The 17,070-nt window shown below is 40.4% G+C and overlaps 1 protein-coding gene across 1 annotated transcript; it reads left to right on the top strand.

Moving 5' to 3' along the window:
• The first annotated feature begins 977 nt into the window (after positions 1-977).
• On the top strand, positions 978-15,832 carry NXT2 (nuclear transport factor 2 like export factor 2). The gene is given in 6 exon segments (XM_033201285.1): positions 978-1,179; positions 2,137-2,221; positions 3,242-3,328; positions 13,166-13,310; positions 14,194-14,259; positions 14,262-15,832. Coding segments are annotated over 6 exon segments (591 nt in total). The 5' UTR covers positions 978-1,084; the 3' UTR covers positions 14,375-15,832.
• The last annotated feature ends 1,238 nt before the right edge of the window (positions 15,833-17,070 follow it).

The following is a 17,070-nucleotide window of genomic DNA, read 5'->3' as shown; positions in this document are numbered from 1 at the left end:
TGCCAGTGCTGGTAAATTTGGGAGAATAGCCTGGGAAAATAAATTCAGATCAGACCAAGGTAGGTATTTAAAGATTATGAGAATTCGGAAGAAAATAGGCAATAGAGTTATCAAAGTTTGTGTGGGAGGAGAGAATGAGAGGGGGAATGAGAAGGGGAAAGGGAGAGAAGTTGGGGGGAGAGAGGGAGGAGAGAACGAGACGGGGAAAGTGAGAGAAGTGTGGGGGAGAAAGGAAGGGAGAGAGCCAAAAAGAGAGAGGGAGAAAAAGGAAAAGGGTTAGCCGGACCTGGTGGCTCGTGCCTGTAGTCCCAGCTACTCTACTCGGGAGGGCTGAGGCAAGAGAATTGCTCGAACCCAGGCGGCGGAGGTTGGCAGCGAGCCAACATCATGGGGCGGCACTCCAGCCTGGGCCACAGAGCAAGACTCCGTCTCAAAAAAAAAAAAAAAAAAAAGGGAAGAGGGAGAAGGGTAGAAGGGTTGCTATAGGGAATGGTCAGAACTAAGCAAGTTACTCAGTATTTCTTTGTAACTTATTGATGTTATGTTTATGTCTAGCACTCTCATTACACTTCGAGCCTCATAAGGATACGAAACATGTCTATTTATTCACCCCTCTATATACAGAGCTTTGCACAATCCTTGGCACACAGTGAATACTTGATAAAATTTATTGAATGAATCATGATGAGGAGGAGAGGGAACCAAAAAAATAAAGATTCCGAGAATTCAAGATAGGCGACTGGGAGAATACAAAAGTTTGGAAATGCAGAGGAAATAATGAGTTTAAATTTTGCACGTACAAGTTTGAGAAGCCTATAGTGCACTCGTGTTCATGTTTAGCAAAATTCATATGTGTAATTGGAGCTCAGATAAGGGGTGGGGGCTTGCGATAAGTTGTTAGGATTCATTAGCATACGGGTAACAAGTTACATCACCCTGAAGATGGGAGGCTTTAAAAAGGGGGATGCACCGGAAGTGACGCCAGTCAGAGGTTAGCGGAAAACGGAAGCGGACGGCTGAGAAGAAGCGTCCGTTAGCACTACCTTAAAAGGAAAAGAGCCAGATAAAGAGAACGGTTAAAAGTATGAGAAAGGGCGGAAGCTACTGGTCTCAGGAAGACAGAGAAAGACACCAAAGAAGAAGTCACTATTATGAGGGACCACACACCAGCCACTCAAGGTAAAACTACAACATCTAATTAATTTGCCATTTAAATCAGAAGTCGTTGGCGGCTTTGGGATGAGAGGTTTTTAAGGGGTGCTGGTGAGCAAAGCCAGATTGCCGTGATAGTTATATTGCTTGAGTTTGAATCTCAACTAGTCTGTTACGGTAGGCAGATTCACTCCATCTTAGCTGTAAAATGAAGATGATAAAATAGTAGCAGTTACCTCAGCATTATAATAAGTGGATATATGTAAAACTGATTAGAAAAGCACCTTACATACAGTCAGCGCTTGACATTTTAGTTATTGTTAGAATACTTTGCAGACTAAATAGCCCTTAAAAGGTGGTGAATGGCACTGTGAACTTAATTTTTGTTGGTGTCTGCAAGACATTTTAAAATGCCAGAATGGGGAAACTAGATGAACTTCCTGTTGAATATGGCTAGGTTAAAATGAAACAGTAATTTTAGGCATACTGCTAAAACATAGTAATTCAGTGAGGGTGATCCTTCCAGAATGTTCCAGAATGCTAAATTGTTCACTATTCATGCACGCCTTTCCCCAAGCTCCGCCCATTTATCCTATAGGCTACAGAATAGGAGGTCTCGCATTTCTAATTGGTCTCCAGAGGGCTTTGGCTCCGCCTCCTGGGGCAAAAGAAGTCCCTGTAATTGAACACTTTCATTTTTGCTTGTCCCCAGGCTTGTCGTTAGAAAACTAAGGGACTTTCCTTTTGAGTATCATGTTTACAAAAGCAAAGTGGTTTTTAAATTTTAAACTAACTAAGTATCAAACAAGTAGATAAGGCGGATAGGAGGGCTCTGCAGGAACTGAAGGGAGGTGGAACTTAAGGCTGGAACATCGGTGTGCTTTTAACGACGGACCGAGCTACTTCCGGTAGAGAATGGGAGGGTGGAAAATTCTGTGCGTTTGGCGGGTTTCGCTCTCTTACTAAGTATTGATCATTCCGCAGCTGTGGGGGCCGGACACGTGAGGAGGTACTGACGCCGCCACTGCCGGAACACGCTGCTGCAGGCTCCCCGATGGCCATGTCTGTGGTGAGTGCTTGGGCCGCGGCAGGTCTGCTGGGCGCCGGACTCCAGTGGCTGATTGGAGAGACTCCGGGGCGGTCTGGTTGCTGCTCACGTGGATAGGTGACGAATCATGGCCCGGCTCTCTGTACTGCGGGGCGGGGCCCACGTTTTGCTGCCCGCCCTGCCGGCCCCAACCCCGCCTGGTTTGCGGTCGCTTTCTGGTCTCGGAAAGGAGCCTGAGCTAGGAAATAGCGAGAGGCGGGGGTGTTGGGATTTGTTGTTTATGGCTTGCATTCTCTTTTTCTTGATTATCTTCCTAAAAATCACTTTCAGTCACCTGACAAAGAAACTGGCGATTCATTGTTCTTAATTAAGTAATAGACTGGGCCCCGTAAATGAATGAGAAGGAAGGTATTCCTTAATTCTCCGGCACGAACGCCAACAGCGTTGGTTTCTTCGGTTTCACAGTTCTTATGCAAAAAGCAGTGAATGTTCACGTAATGTGGGAAAGTTTCCTAAGTGGAGCTGCCAGTTTTTCAAGTAGTTGAACTACTTTGGGGGTGTGTGTGTGTGTGTGTGTGTGTGTGTTTTCCGTTCAACAACTTTGGAGTTTGGCCCTAACATCTCAGTTGGAAAAGAGAAAACACTTGCCTAGCTTATTCAGTGACAGTTTTCGCCGCTGTCTCTCCTTTTCTAAGGGTCAGGTGGTGTCATTTTCATTGCCGTGAATGTTTGTAAAATATTGAAAGTCTAAAGTACTTACTTGCCAAGAAAAGATTATAAATTTATATGTAGAGACTGAAAAAGACTCAGATTCATTGAGAAGATTATGTCCTAAAGACATGCACTGAAAATTAGTGAAAAATTTTAAAATTGCAAACTTTAGAGTCCAGCCTTTAAAATGTCTGAATTTATATGAAAGAATGTGGACTATATATAGAACTACATGGTGGTTGAAATGAATCATCAGCTTCTGTCAGTGGTTTTGTGTTTGTGAGGGGTTGAAAAGGTTGGTAATCTATACTTCTGGAATTTTTCTTGTAGGATTTTAAAACTTATGTAGATCAGGCATGTAGAGCTGCTGAGGAGTTTGTCAATATTTACTATGAGACAATGGATAAAAGAAGACGGGTGAGTGTTATAGACTCTACTACTCTTTTTAGACTACTACTCTTTATTAAATACCAGGTCGTGTCTGGAGCCAGCGTTTCATCTGCCTTGCATAGTGGTAACTGTGGACTTACCCTTTAAAAGCAAATTGCTCAGGGAAGGATTGGTATGGCATTAGTGGGAACATGGGCTCTGGAATCATATCCAGGTTTACCTTACCTAGTTTTTTAACCTGGAGCAAGCTGTCATTTTCCCTTAACCTCATTTTATTTTCAGGTTGGTAAGTATGAATTAATTAAAATACCGCACTTAACGTTGGGCCCAGCATATATTCACTTAAATATGTTTCCTTTTCTTAGTTCCGTCAGTTAACCAATATGGTTAAGGTAATATTAGTGCTAATGAACGGGTCGGTCATTACTGGGAATATTTCCTGATTTGCCCCTTTTATTTCATATATTTATAGATAATTTCTGATTATGGTTCAAAAGTATAGCTCAACCCACAAAAAGTATACATGTAGCATGGATATATTAAATCCTCAGCAGACCGAGATTCATCAGCTTTTTCATTGCAACTTATCCCTGCACCATATCTTTTAAGTAATTATGTCAGTATGTGGTCAAGTGAGTCTTGCCTAGGTCTCTTACCAGCATAGAACTGTGCTTTGGGAACTACTTCTATCCTGCAGCTGCAAAAGTTAATACCCTATCTAAAAACTATTTTTTGTATAAAACCATTTATTAAACATGGGATTATATATATATATACTTTAAGTTCTGGGATACATGTGCAGAATGTGCAGGTTTGTTACATAGGTATATACGTGCCATGGTGGTTTGCTGCACCCATCAACCCGTCATCTACACTAGGTATTTCTCCTAATGCTATCCCTCCCCAGCTCCCCACCCCCTGACAGGCCCCTGTGTGTGATGCTTCCCTCACTGTGTCCATGTGTTCTCATTGTTCAACTCCCACTTATGAGTGAAAACGTGGTGTTTGGTTTTCTGTCTCTGTGTTAGTTTGCTGAGAATGATGGTTTCCAGCTTTGTCCATGTCCCTGCAAAGGACATGAACTCATCCTTTTTTTATGGCTGTATAGTATTCCATGCTGTATAGTGCCACATTTTCTTTATCCAGTCTAACATTGATGGGCATTTGGGTAGGTTCCAAGTCTTTGCTCTTGTGAATAGTGCTGAAATAATGTATGTGTGCATGTGTCTTTATAGTAGAATGATTTATAATCCTTTGGGTATATACCCAGGAATGGGATTGCTGGGTCAATGGTATTTCTGGTTCTAGATCCTTGAGGAATTGCCACACTGTCTTCCACAATGGTTGAACTAATTTACACTCTCACCAACAGTGTAAAAGCATTTCTATTTCTCCACATCCTCTTCAGCACCTGTTGTTTCCTGACTTTTTAATTGTCACCATTCTAACTGGCCTGAGATGGTATCTCATTGTGGTTTCGATTTGCATTTCTCTAATGACCAGTGATGAGGCGCTTTTTTCATGCTTGTTGGCCACATAAATGTCTTCTTTTGAAAAGTGGGCCGGACGCGGTGGCTCAGGCCGGGCACCGTGGCTCAAGCCTGTAATCCCAGCACTTTGGGAGGCCGAGACGGGCGGATCACGAGGTCAGGAGATCGAGACCATCCTGGCTATCCCAGTGAAACCCCGTCTCTACTAAAAAATACAGAAAAACTAGCCCGGCGAGGTGGCGGGCACCTGTAGTCCCAGCTACTCGGGAGGCTGAGGCAGGAGAATGGCGTAAACCCGGGAGGTGGAGCTTGCAGTGAGCCAAGATCCGGTCACTGCACTCCAGCCCGGGTGACAGAGCGAGACTCCGTCTCAAAAAAAAAAAAAAAAAGAAAGAAAAGTGTCTGTTCACATCCTTCACCCACTTTTTGATGGGGTTGTTTTTTTCTTGTAAATTTAAGTTCCTGTAGATTTCTTGTAAATTTAAGTTCCTGTAGATTCTGAATATTAGACCTTGTCAAATGGATAGATTGCAAAAATTTTCTCCCATTCTGTAGGTTGCCTGTTCACTCTGATGATAGTTTATTTTGCTGTGCAGAAGCTCTTTAGTTTAATTAGATCCCATTTGTCTATTTTGGCTCTTGTTGCCATTACTTTTGGTGTTTCAGTCATGAACTCTTTGCCCATGCCTATGTCCTGAATGATATTGCGTAGGTTTTCTTGTAGAGTTTTATGGTTTGGGTGTTACGTCTTCTAAGTGTTTAATCCATCTTGAGTTAATCTTTGTATAAAGTGTAAGGAAGGGGTCCAGTTTCAGTTTTCTGCATATGGCTAGCCAGTTTTCCCAACACCATTTATTAAATAGGGAATCCTTTCCCCATTGCTGTTTTTGTCGGGTGAAAACCTATTTTTTAAGGCAAGAGATAAAAGAAGTTTCTTGTACTGATATTTGATGTCAGGGAAAAGGGATGTGACAATGGATGTTTATTGTGCCTTGCCTTGAATGTGTATTGTACCTTATTGCTTTCAAAAAATAAAGTAGAAAAAAACAGACAACATAGTTATTACCAGTGTCAAGGTATGTGTTGACTTTTTTTTTTTTTTTTTTTTTTGAGATGGAGTCTCACTCTGTCGCCCAGGCTGGAGTGCAGTGACATGATCTTGGCTTGCTGCAACCTCTGCCGCCCAGGTTCAAGCGATTCTCCTGCCCCAGCCTCCCGAGTAGCTGGGATTACAGGCACCTGCCACCGTGCCCGGCTAATTTTTGTAGTTTTAGTGGAGATGGGGTTTCACCATCTTGACCAGGCCAGTCTTGAACTCTTTAGCTCGTGATCCACGCGCCTCAGCCTCCCAAAGTGCTGGGATTATAGGCGCAAGCCACTGTGCCCGCCCGGCCTTTTAACCCAAGTTACGTTATAGAATTAAGCTAATAGTGTGTCTTGTGACCCCAGAGTTCTAACTGTTGAATTTCTGCCTCATTCGGGCCGTAACTTATTTGACTTATCAAAGTCTCTGCTTTAGCAAGTACTCATGATTCTTTTGAACTAAGTACACATAGAGTAGTACTATAGCCGAGCATGGTGTGACATGCCTGTAACCCCAGCTACTTGGGAGACTGAGGCAAGAGGATTTCTTGACCCCAAGAGTTTGAGACCAGCCTGAGGCAATAGAGCGGGACCCTGTCTCAGGGTTTTTAAAAACCGAATAAATTTTAAGAAAACACAGACCTATTCTCTAAAAAATGGAAGTAATGAACTAATTCTTTCTAACACATGCAGATATTAAATGTTGCATATATATAGCCACTAGCATTAAAGGTTACAGGTAGGGCTTGATCAAAAACTTGTTAATTCTCATAATTACAAAAGGAAGACACACCAAAACTGGCTTGGGGCTGCATGTGCTTGGAATTTGTGATCATTTAATTCATTTTAATACAGAAAGCAGAACTTAATTGGATGCAAGGTTTTATTGTGTCTAAAGTGAAATGTGAAAAAATATATTTTACTGCCTAGTTTATGAAGAGTAAGATGAATTTATTTAAGGCCAAGTTTTTTTTTTTTTTTTATACTTTAAGTTCTAGGGTACATGTGCATAACGTGCAGGTTTGTTACATATGTATACTTGTGCCATGTTGTGTGCTGCACCCATCAACTCGTCAGCACCCATCAATTCATTATTTATATCATGTATAACTCCCAATGCAATCCCTCCCCCTCCCCCCTCCCCATGATAGGCCCCAGTGTGTGATGTTCCCCTTCCGAGTCCAAGTGATCTCATTGTTCAATTCCCACCTATGAGTGAGAACATGCGGTGTTTGATTTTCAGTTCTTGTGACAGTTTGCTAAGAATGATGGTTTCCAGCTGCATCCATGTCCCTACAAAGGACGCAAACTCATCCTTTTTTATGGCTGCATAGTATTCCATGGTGTATATGTGCCACATTTTCTTAATCCAGTCTGTCACAGATGGACATTTGGGTTGATTCCAAGTCTTTGCTATTGTGAATAGTGCCGCAATAAAACATACGTGTGCATGTGTCTTTGTAGTAGAATATTTATAATCCTTGGGTATATACCAGTAGTGGGATGGCTGGGTCATATGGTACATCTAGTTCTAGCTCCTTGAGGAATTGCCATACTGTTTTCCATAATGGTTGAACTAGTTACAATCCCACCAACAGTGTAAAAGTGTTCCTATTTCTCCACATCCTCTCCAACACCTGTTGTTTCCTGACTTTTAATGATTGCCATTCTAACTGGTGTGAGATGGTATCTCATTGTGGTTTTGATTTGCATTTCTCTGATGGCGAGTGATGATGAGCATTTTTTCATGTGTCTGTTGGCTGTATGAATGTCTTCTTTTGAGAAATGTCTGTTCATATCCTTTCCCCACTTTTTGATGGGGTTCTTTGTTTTTTTCTTGTAAATTTGTTTGAGTTCTTTGTGGATCTGGATATTAGCCCTTTGTCAGATGAGTAGATTGCAAAAATTTTCTCCCATTCTGTAGGTTGCCTGTTCACTCTGATGGTAGTTTCTTTTGCTGTGCAGAAGCTCTTTAGTTTAATTAGATCCCATTTGTCAATTTTGGCTTTTGCTGCCGTTGCTTTTGGTGTTTTAGACATGAAGTCCTTGCCCATGCCTATGTCCTGAATGGTACTACCTAGATTTTCTTCTAGGGTTTTTATGGTATTAGGTCTAACATTTAAGTCTCTAATCCATGTTGAATTAATCTTTGTATAAGGAGTAAGGAAAGGATCCAGTTTCAGCTTTCTACTTATGGCTAGCCAATTTTCCCAGCACCATTTATTAAATAGGGAATCCTCTCCCCATTTCTTGTTTCTCTCAAGTTTGTCAAAGATCAGATGGCTGTAGATGTGTGGTATTATTTCTGAGGACTCTGTTCTGTTCCATTGGTCTATATCTCTGTTTTGGTACCAGTACCATGCTGTTTTGGTTACTGTAGCCTTGTAGTATAGTTTGAAGTCAGGTAGCGTGACGCCTCCAGCTTTGTCCTTTGACTTAGGATTGTCTTGGCAATGCGGGCTCTTTTTTGGTTCCATATGAACTTTAAAGCAGTTTTTTCCAATTCTGTGAAGAAAGTCATTGGTAGCTTGATGGGGATGGCATTGAATCTATAAATCACCTTGGGCAGTATGGCCATTTTCACGATATTGATTCTTCCTATCCATGAGCATGGTATGTTCTTCCATTTGTTTGTGTCCTCTTTGATTTCACTGAGCAGTGGTTTGTAGTTCTCCTTGAAGAGGTCCTTTACATCCCTTGTAAGTTGGATTCCTAGGTATTTTATTCTCTTTGAAGCAATTGTGAATGGAAGTTCATTCATGATTTGGCTCTCTTGTCTGTCTGTACTGGTGTATAAGAATGCTTGTGATTTTTGCACATTAATTTGTATCCTGAGACTTTGCTGAAGTTGCTTATCAGCTTAAGGAGATTTTGGGCTGAGACGATGGGGTTTTCTAAATATACAATCATGTCATCTGCAAACAGGGACAATTTGACTTCTTCTTTCCTAACTGGATACCCTTGATTTCTTTCTCTTGCCTGATTGCCCTAGCCAGAACTTCCAACACTATGTTGAATAGGAGTGGTGAGAGAGGGCATCCCTGTCTTGTGCCAGTTTTCAAAGGGAATTTTTCCAGTTTTTGCCCATTCAGTATGATATTAGCTGTGGGTTGTCATAAATAGCTCTTACTATTTTGAGGTACGTTCCATCAATACCGAATTATTGAGCGTTTTTAGCATGAAGGGCTGTTGAATTTGTCAAAAGCCTTTTCTGCATCTATTGAGATAATCATGTGGTTCTTGTCTTGGTTCTGTTTATATGCTGGATTACGTTTATTGATTTGCGAATGTTGAACCAGCCTTGCATCCCAGGGATGAAGCCCACTTGATCATGGTGGATAAGCTTTTTGATGTGCTGCTGAATCCGGTTTGCCAGTATTTTATTGAGGATTTTGCATCGATGTTCATCAGGGATATTGGTCTAAAATTCTCTTTTTTTGTTGTGTCTCTGCCAGGCTTTGGTATCAGGATGATGTTGGCCTCATAGAAAGAGTTAGGGAGGATTCCCTCTTTTTCTATTGATTGGAATAGTTTCAGAAGGAATGGTACCAGCTCCTCCTTGTACCTCTGGTAGAATTCAGCTGTGAATCCATCTGGTCCTGGACTTTTTTTGGTTGGTAGGCTATTAATTATTGCCTCAATTTCAGAGCCTGCTATTGGTCTATTCAGGGATTCAACTTCTTCCTGGTTAGTCTTGGGAGAGTGTAAGTGTCCAGGAAATTATCCATTTCTTCTAGATTTTCTAGTTGATTTCCATAGAGGTGTTTATAGTATTCTGATGGGTGTTTGTATTTCTGGGGGTCGGTGGTGATATCCCTTTATCATTTTTTATTGCGTCTATTTGATTCCGCTCTCTTTTCTTCTTTATTAGTCTTGCTAGCGGTCTGTCAATTTTGTTGATCTTTTCAAAAAACGAACTCCTGGATTCATTGATTTTTTGGAGGAATTTTTGTGTCTCTATCTCCTTCAGTTCTGCTCTGATCTTAGTTATTTCTTGCCTTCTGCTAGCTTTTGAATGTGTTTGCTCTTGCCTCTCTAGTTCTTTTAATTGTGATGTTAGAGTGTCAATTTTAGATCTTTCCTGCTTTCTCTTGTGGGCATTTAGTGCTAGAAATTTCCCTCTACACACTGCTTTAAATGGTCCCAGAGATTCTGGTATGTTGTTCTTTGTTCTCATTGGTTTCAAAGAACATCTTTATTTCTGCTTTCATTTCGTTATGTACCCAGTAGTCATTCAGGAGCAGGTTGTTCAGTTTCCATGTAGTTGAGCGGTTTTGATTGAGTTTCTTAGTCCTGAGTTCTAGTTTGATTGCACTGTGGTCTGAGAGACAGTTTGTTACAATTTCTGTTCTTTTACATTTGCTGAGGAGTGCTTTACTTCCAATTATGTGGTCAATTTTGGAATAGGTGTGATGTGCTGCTGAGAAGAATGTATATTCTGTTGATTGGGGGTGGAGAGTTCTATAGATGTCTATTAGGTCCACTTGGTGCAGAGATGAGTTCAATTCCTGGATATCCTTGTTAACTTTCTGTCTCGTTGATCTGTCTAATGTTGACAGTGGAGTGTTGAAGTCCCATTATTATTGTATGGGAGTCTAGTCTCTTTGTAAGTCTCTAAGGACTTGCTTTATGAATCTGGGTGCTCCTGTATTGGGTGCATATATATTTAGGAGAGTTAGCTCTTCCTGTTGAATTGATCCCTTTTCCATTATGTAATGGCCTTCTTTGTCTCTTTTGATCTTTGATGTTAAAGTCTGTTTTATCAGAGACTAGGATTGCAACCCCTGCTTTTTTTTGGTTCTCCATTTGCTTGGTAGATCTTCCTCCATCCCTTTATTTTGAGCCTATGTATGTCTCTGCATGTGAGATGGGTCTCCTGAATACAGCAGACTGATGGGTCTTGACTCTTTATCCAGTTTGCCAGTCTGTGTCTTTAATTGGAGCATTTAGTCCATTTACATTTAAGGTTAATTGTTATGTGTGAACCTGATCTGCCATTATAATATTAACTGGTTATTTTGCTCGTTAGTTGATGCAGTTTCTTCCTAGCCTCGATGGTCTTTACGTTTTGGCATGTTTTGCAATGGCTGGTACGGTTGTTCCTTTCCATGTTAGTGCTTCCTTCAGGGTCTCTTGTAAGGCAGGCTTGGTGGTGACAAAATCTCTAAGCATTTGCTTATCTGTAAAGGATTTTATTCTCCTTCACTTATGAAACTTATTTGGCTGGGATATGAAATTCTGGGTTTAAAATTCTTTTCTTTAAGAACGTTGAATATTGGCCCCCACTCCCTTCTGGCTTTTAGAGTTTCTGCCAAGAGATCTGCTGTTAGTCTGATGGGCTTCCCTTTGTGGGTAACCGACCTTTCTCTCTGGCTGCCCTTAAGATTTTTTCCTTCATTTCAACTTTGGTGAATCTGGCAATTATGTGTCTTGGAGCTGCTCTTCTGGAGGAGTATCTTTGTGGCGTTCTCTGTATTTCCTGAATTTGAATGTTGGCCTGCCCTACTAGGTTGGGAAGTTTCCTGGATGATATCCTGAAGAGTGTTTTCCAACTTGGTTCCATTTTCCCCCTCACTTTCAGGCACCCCAATCAGACGTAGATTTGGTCTTTTTACATAATCCCATACTTCTTGCAGGCTTTGTTCATTTCTTTTTCTTCTTTTTTCTTTGGTTTCTCTTCTTGCTTCATTTCATTCATTTGATCCTCAATCGCTGATACTCTTTCTTCCAGTTGATCGAGTCGGTTACTGAAGCTTGTGGATTTGTCACGTATTTCTCGTGTCATGGTTTTCATCTCTGTCATTTCGTTATTACCTTCTCTGCATTAATTAGTCTAGCTGTCAATTCTTCCACTCTTTTTTCAAGATTTTTAGTTTCTTTGCGCTGGGTACGTAATTCCTCCTTTAGCTCTGAGAAGTTTGATGGACTGAAGCCTTCTTCTCTCATCTCGTCAAAGTCATTCTCTGACCAGCTTTGATCCGTTGCTGGCGATGGGCTGCGCTCCTTTGCGGGGTGATGCGCTCTTATTTTTTGAATTTCCAGCTTTTCTGCCCTGCTTTTTCCCCATCTTTGTGGTTTTATCTGTCTCTGGTCTTTGATGATGGTGACGTACTGATGGGGTTTTGGTATAGGTGTCCTTCCTGTTTGATAGTTTTCCTTCTGACAGTCAGGACCCTCAGCTGTAGGTCTGTTGGAGATTGCTTGAGGTCCACTCCAGACCCTGTTTGCCTGGGTATCAGCAGCAGAGGTTGCGGAAGATAGAATATTGCTGAACAGCAAGTGTACCTGTCTGATTCTTCCTTTGGAAGCTTCCTCTCAGGGGTGTACTCCACCCTGTGAGGTGTGGGGTGTCAGACTGCCCCTGGTGGGGGATGTCTCCCAGTTAGGCTACTCAGGGGTCAGGGACCCGCTTGAGCAGGCAGTCTGTCCTTTCTCAGATCTCAGCCTCCGTGTTGGGAGATCCACTGCTCTCTTCAAAGCTGTCAGACAGAGTCGTTTGCGTCTGCAGAGGTTCTGCTGCTTTTTTGTTGTTGTTTTTTATCTGTGCCCTGTCCCCAGAGGTGGAGTCTACAGAGACAGGCAGATTTCCTTGAGCTGCTATGAGCTCCACCCAGTTCGAGCTTCCCAGCGGCTTTGTTTACCTACTTAAGCCTCAGCAATGGTGGGCGCCCCTCCCCCACCCTCGCTGCTGCTGTTTCGGTTAGATCACAGACTGCTGTGTTAGCAATGAGGGAGGCTCCGTGGGCGTGGGACCCTCCCGGCCAGGTGTGGGATATATTCTCCTGGTGTGCCCGTTTGCTTAAAGTGCAGTATTGGGGTGGGAGTTACCCGATTTTCCAGGTGTGTATGTCTCAGTTCCCCTGGCTAGGAAAAGGGATTCCCTTCCCCCTTGCGCTTCCCAGGTGAGGCAATGCCTCGCCCTGCTTCAGCTCTCGCTGGTCGGGCTGCAGCAGCTGACCAGCACCGATTGTCCAGCACTCCCTAGTGAGATGACCCCAGTATCTCAGTTGAAAATGCAGAAATCACCAGTCTTCTGTGTCGCTCGCGCTGGGAGTTGGAGACTGGAGCTGTTCCTATTCGGCCATCTTGCTCCGCCCCCCCAAGGCCAAGATTATAAGACAGACCTTTTGTTCACATTGGTTTCCAGTGGAGATGGAGCAAGCGGAGTGGAGATGAAGATAGAACTACAAAAAATGTTTATATACAATCTGTAATATTTTAATCCATTTCTATAAAATTTTTATCTAGAAGCAGAATTATTTCTCTTTTTAAAATTTGTCTTTCTTTTTAGGCACTAACCAGGCTGTATCTGGACAAGGCCACCTTAATATGGAATGGAAATGTTGTTTCAGGGCTGGATGCCCTAAATAATTTTTTTGACACATTGCCTTCTAGTGAGTTCCAGGTCAATATGTTAGATTGCCAACCAGTTCATGGTAAGATCATGATCTTTCAAGATGCTTCCTTTGTTTTCCTTTAGTAAGCACTGAGCTTTTATACCAAAAGCAGCGAGAAACTTTTAGTAGTAGAACTATTTACTTATTTGAGCAAGTTAAATATTATGAAAAATTTAACTGTCCAGTCAAACTTTGGTCTTCCTTCAGATTCTTTCCACTACTAGGTTTTGATGGATTGTGTGATTTTGGCTTATTAAAAGTTGTATGTAAAATGAGATTAAGTGTGACTTTTGTAAATAGAGGGGAAAGATTATCTGATTTCTCGAAATAGTTGCCTGCTGGACCCTGAAATGTCTCCAGAGTAAAATTATACCGTATCTCTGATTAATGTGTTTCAGTATCTTACAATCTATTAATATTTCACAGTCTGTTATGTGAAAGGATGACTTTTGACAAGACAATTTGATTCCAGGTAGATGGATACAGTTGAATATAACCTCTAGGTGGAGTCCTAAGTGCCTTAAATTGTAGTTTAGGGTGATTATTTTTTTTCCTTTATATTTCTGAAAAGAACAATAGTTTAAGAAGCAAAACATGAGTAAGCTCTGTTAGAAAACTGAAATTTTAATTCTGAAATAGTTATATATATATATATGAAGGAAATGGTCCTATGCTAGATATAAGCCCCCCTCATTTTAAAACTAGAGTATCCCAGAGTTTTCTGGACTGAAAATAATTTTAATATCTTTGAATGAGTATTTAGTTTTCTGGATTTGGGTATGCATGCTTAAGGGACAGAAAGTTTATGAAAAATTTTTAAGCATTAGTCCATAAACAGTGTATTTTAAGCCTAAAAATCTGCTTATTTAGAGATAGAAAATGACCTGTTCTCTCTTTTTTTTTTTTTTTTAATGTGGATAAGAGCAAGCAACTCAGTCCCAAACTACAGTTCTTGTTGTGACCAGTGGAACTGTGAAGTTTGATGGAAACAACAACATTACTTCAACCAGAACTTCCTGCTGACTGCTCAGTCCACTCCCAACAATACTGTGTGGAAGATTGCAAGTGATTGCTTCCGTTTTCAAGATTGGTCTAGTAGTTAAAGGGGCAAAAGTCCATTCTCATTTGGTCCATTAGTTCCAGCAACTGAAATTTATGTGAATTATTTTGATTGTAGAAGCACTAATAATATGTGCTAAAACTAAATTTCTTTAATATTTTCTATTCCTATCAGCACCTTTTCTAGCAGCTGCCAGTTTGGAGCATTGCCCTCTAAGAGCTTTAAAGCTATTTTTTTACATGCCTTATATACATTCCAATAATGACATTCTTACAGTAATATTAAACACATGATCTTGGTACTAACATACTCACTGTGAACCCAGCCTATTGCAAAAATAAAATCCTTTTATAATATTATCTATGGGATGTTACCACAATATAATGCTCTGGAAGAAGTGAAGTTTTTTGGTTATTAGGTTAATTTTGTAGTAAAACACATTGCCTGTTTTCAGTTAACACTGGTAATGCCATTTTAATATATGACTTTTTCAAATCAGTTCAGTGAAAATAGTACAGATTTAGGTTTACATAACTACTCTGACATAGTGGAATTGCATATAGAGATGTTCAGTAGTCTTTTTTCATTCTAAGTGATTTTATTTTGACATGTTTTCTTATGAAGTAAATTAATCAACTAGAGAGGTGCAAAACATTCTCAGTTGATATCTGGGTATTGGGTGCATTTTGTGGCTTAAAAACAAAGCTTCCTAAAAAGATTTTTCTTAGCAGCTTCAGGTCTATACATTTAGGTAATGAGTGGTAGTACAACTAATAGCTTTAACAGGAGAATAGGGAATGAGAAATAGAAATCCAAGGCTGAAGCCAAAAGTAAGGAGGGTGGCCAAATGGTAAACTGCTGATACTTGTTTTCTACCTCCTAAAACTGTAGCTTATTTTTAGGATTTAAATCACTAAGTTAATAAGTATCCTTGCCAAATGATCATGAGTGTCATTTTTGTTCTAAGACTAATATTTTTAGATCTTTTCACTTCACCTCATACTTATCATCAGTGTATATCTCCATTTATTCAAGAACTTACTGGGGTAAAATAACAGCAATAAACCTAACCTTTTAACAGGGTCTAACATGAGAGTTGGAGTCAAAGCCATTGTTATCTTTTGGTGATACCCTTAAATTTTAAGTCTTCCCTGTGAACTTTAGGCCCAAAGTTTCTTATGTATGACACATGCCCCAAATAAGCGATTTTTTTCCCAGTGCTTTGTACTGTCAACTGCATTATCTTTAGTTATTTAAAGGTAGAATTATTTAATTTTGTGATTTGTTCTTCCATATGACATTGAGCAAATAGATCTCTTTTAAAATATGTTTCTGCTATGTGGCTAACTCATTGTTCTTTTTTTAAAAAGAAAATGGAGAATAGCAAATCTTCATGATAATCCTCAAAAGAACAAAATGCTTAACTTTGTCTCTCAATTTCTAAAGGTGAAAAACCTAGATTCGCTTTTGCTTAAACATTAAATATCTTTTCCATTTTTTAATTTTTTTTTTTTTTTTTTTTTTTTGAGACGGAGTCTCGCTCTGTCACCCAGGCTGGAGTGCAGTGGCCGGATCTCAGCTCACTGCAAGCTCCGCCTCCCGGGTTTACGCCATTCTCCTGGCTCAGCCTCCCGAGTAGCTGGGACTACAGGCACCTGCCACCTCGCCTGGCTAGTTTTTTGTATTTTTTTGGTAGAGACGGGGTTTCACCGTGTTAGCCAGGATGGTCTCGATCTCCTGACCTCGTGATCCGCCCGTCTCGGCCTCCCAAAGTGCTGGGATTACAGGCTTGAGCCACCGCGCCCGGCCCATTTTTTAATGTTTATAAGCTAGATATGTCAACTTTGTTTCTACATGGCAACCAAAAACTGTTTCTTTTCACTTAATTATAAAACCAGTAGTTCATTTACTCTTGCCCAAAACCATACATTGTATTTCTGTTATAGTGACAGAATTATGTAGAATTGTATGAAACTCAGATTTAAACCATGCTTTCTTGTGGTACTGATCGAAACTTACACATTTTATTCTACTCATAGTGAGCTTATTCTTATTTTGGATTGATTTTCCAAAACCACAGCTTTAGCAGCAACCATCAGAATGCCCAAATGCTGTCCTTTCCCTTATGGAGAATAATGTCAAGTAAAAGCTGCATATAACTAGCAATAACTACATTGAATGGTGCGCATTGTTCATGATTGTTGTGTGTTTTAAGACTCCTGTATAAATTGCTTTTTCCAAACTCTGTATAACTTTTAAATGGCTGGAACTACTCTTACAAGGACTAGACTGTATTTTTGACATGCTCTTATTTTTGTAACTTGAAAAAATAAAATTTTGCCTTGTGACAGATTTTCTCAAGCTTGTTTTAAGGTCTTTTGATTTTTGTTCTTAGGTTTCAGAATGATTACTTGTTTCTTTACAATATAAGGTTTTTCAAATTTAGAAAAAAATTACAGTAGTGTGTTGACAACAGTGGTTAACAACTTGGATCTTCTTTTTGTTCTTTCTGTAACCTGCCACATCTTTCCCATTTTCCTGCAAATTATTCACATTCCTGAGATCATCACTTGTTTGAGATACCTGTAGGTTATTGGCGAAAAGTTGGAAATCTTAACCTTGAGAAACCAGCTAAAATACTATATTCAGTAGGCAGTGAAACCAAAATACAGTTGATTTCCAGAAAGAATGGTTCATTAACTTTAATTCTACATTAAAAATGTGTCAACACTACTGGGT

Source organism: Trachypithecus francoisi, unplaced genomic scaffold (assembly GCF_009764315.1).
Source record: "Trachypithecus francoisi isolate TF-2019V2 unplaced genomic scaffold, Tfra_2.0 Lachesis_group6, whole genome shotgun sequence".
In the NCBI taxonomy this organism is placed as follows: Eukaryota; Metazoa; Chordata; class Mammalia; order Primates; family Cercopithecidae; genus Trachypithecus; species Trachypithecus francoisi.
This window is presented reverse-complemented; position numbering and strand designations above follow the sequence as displayed.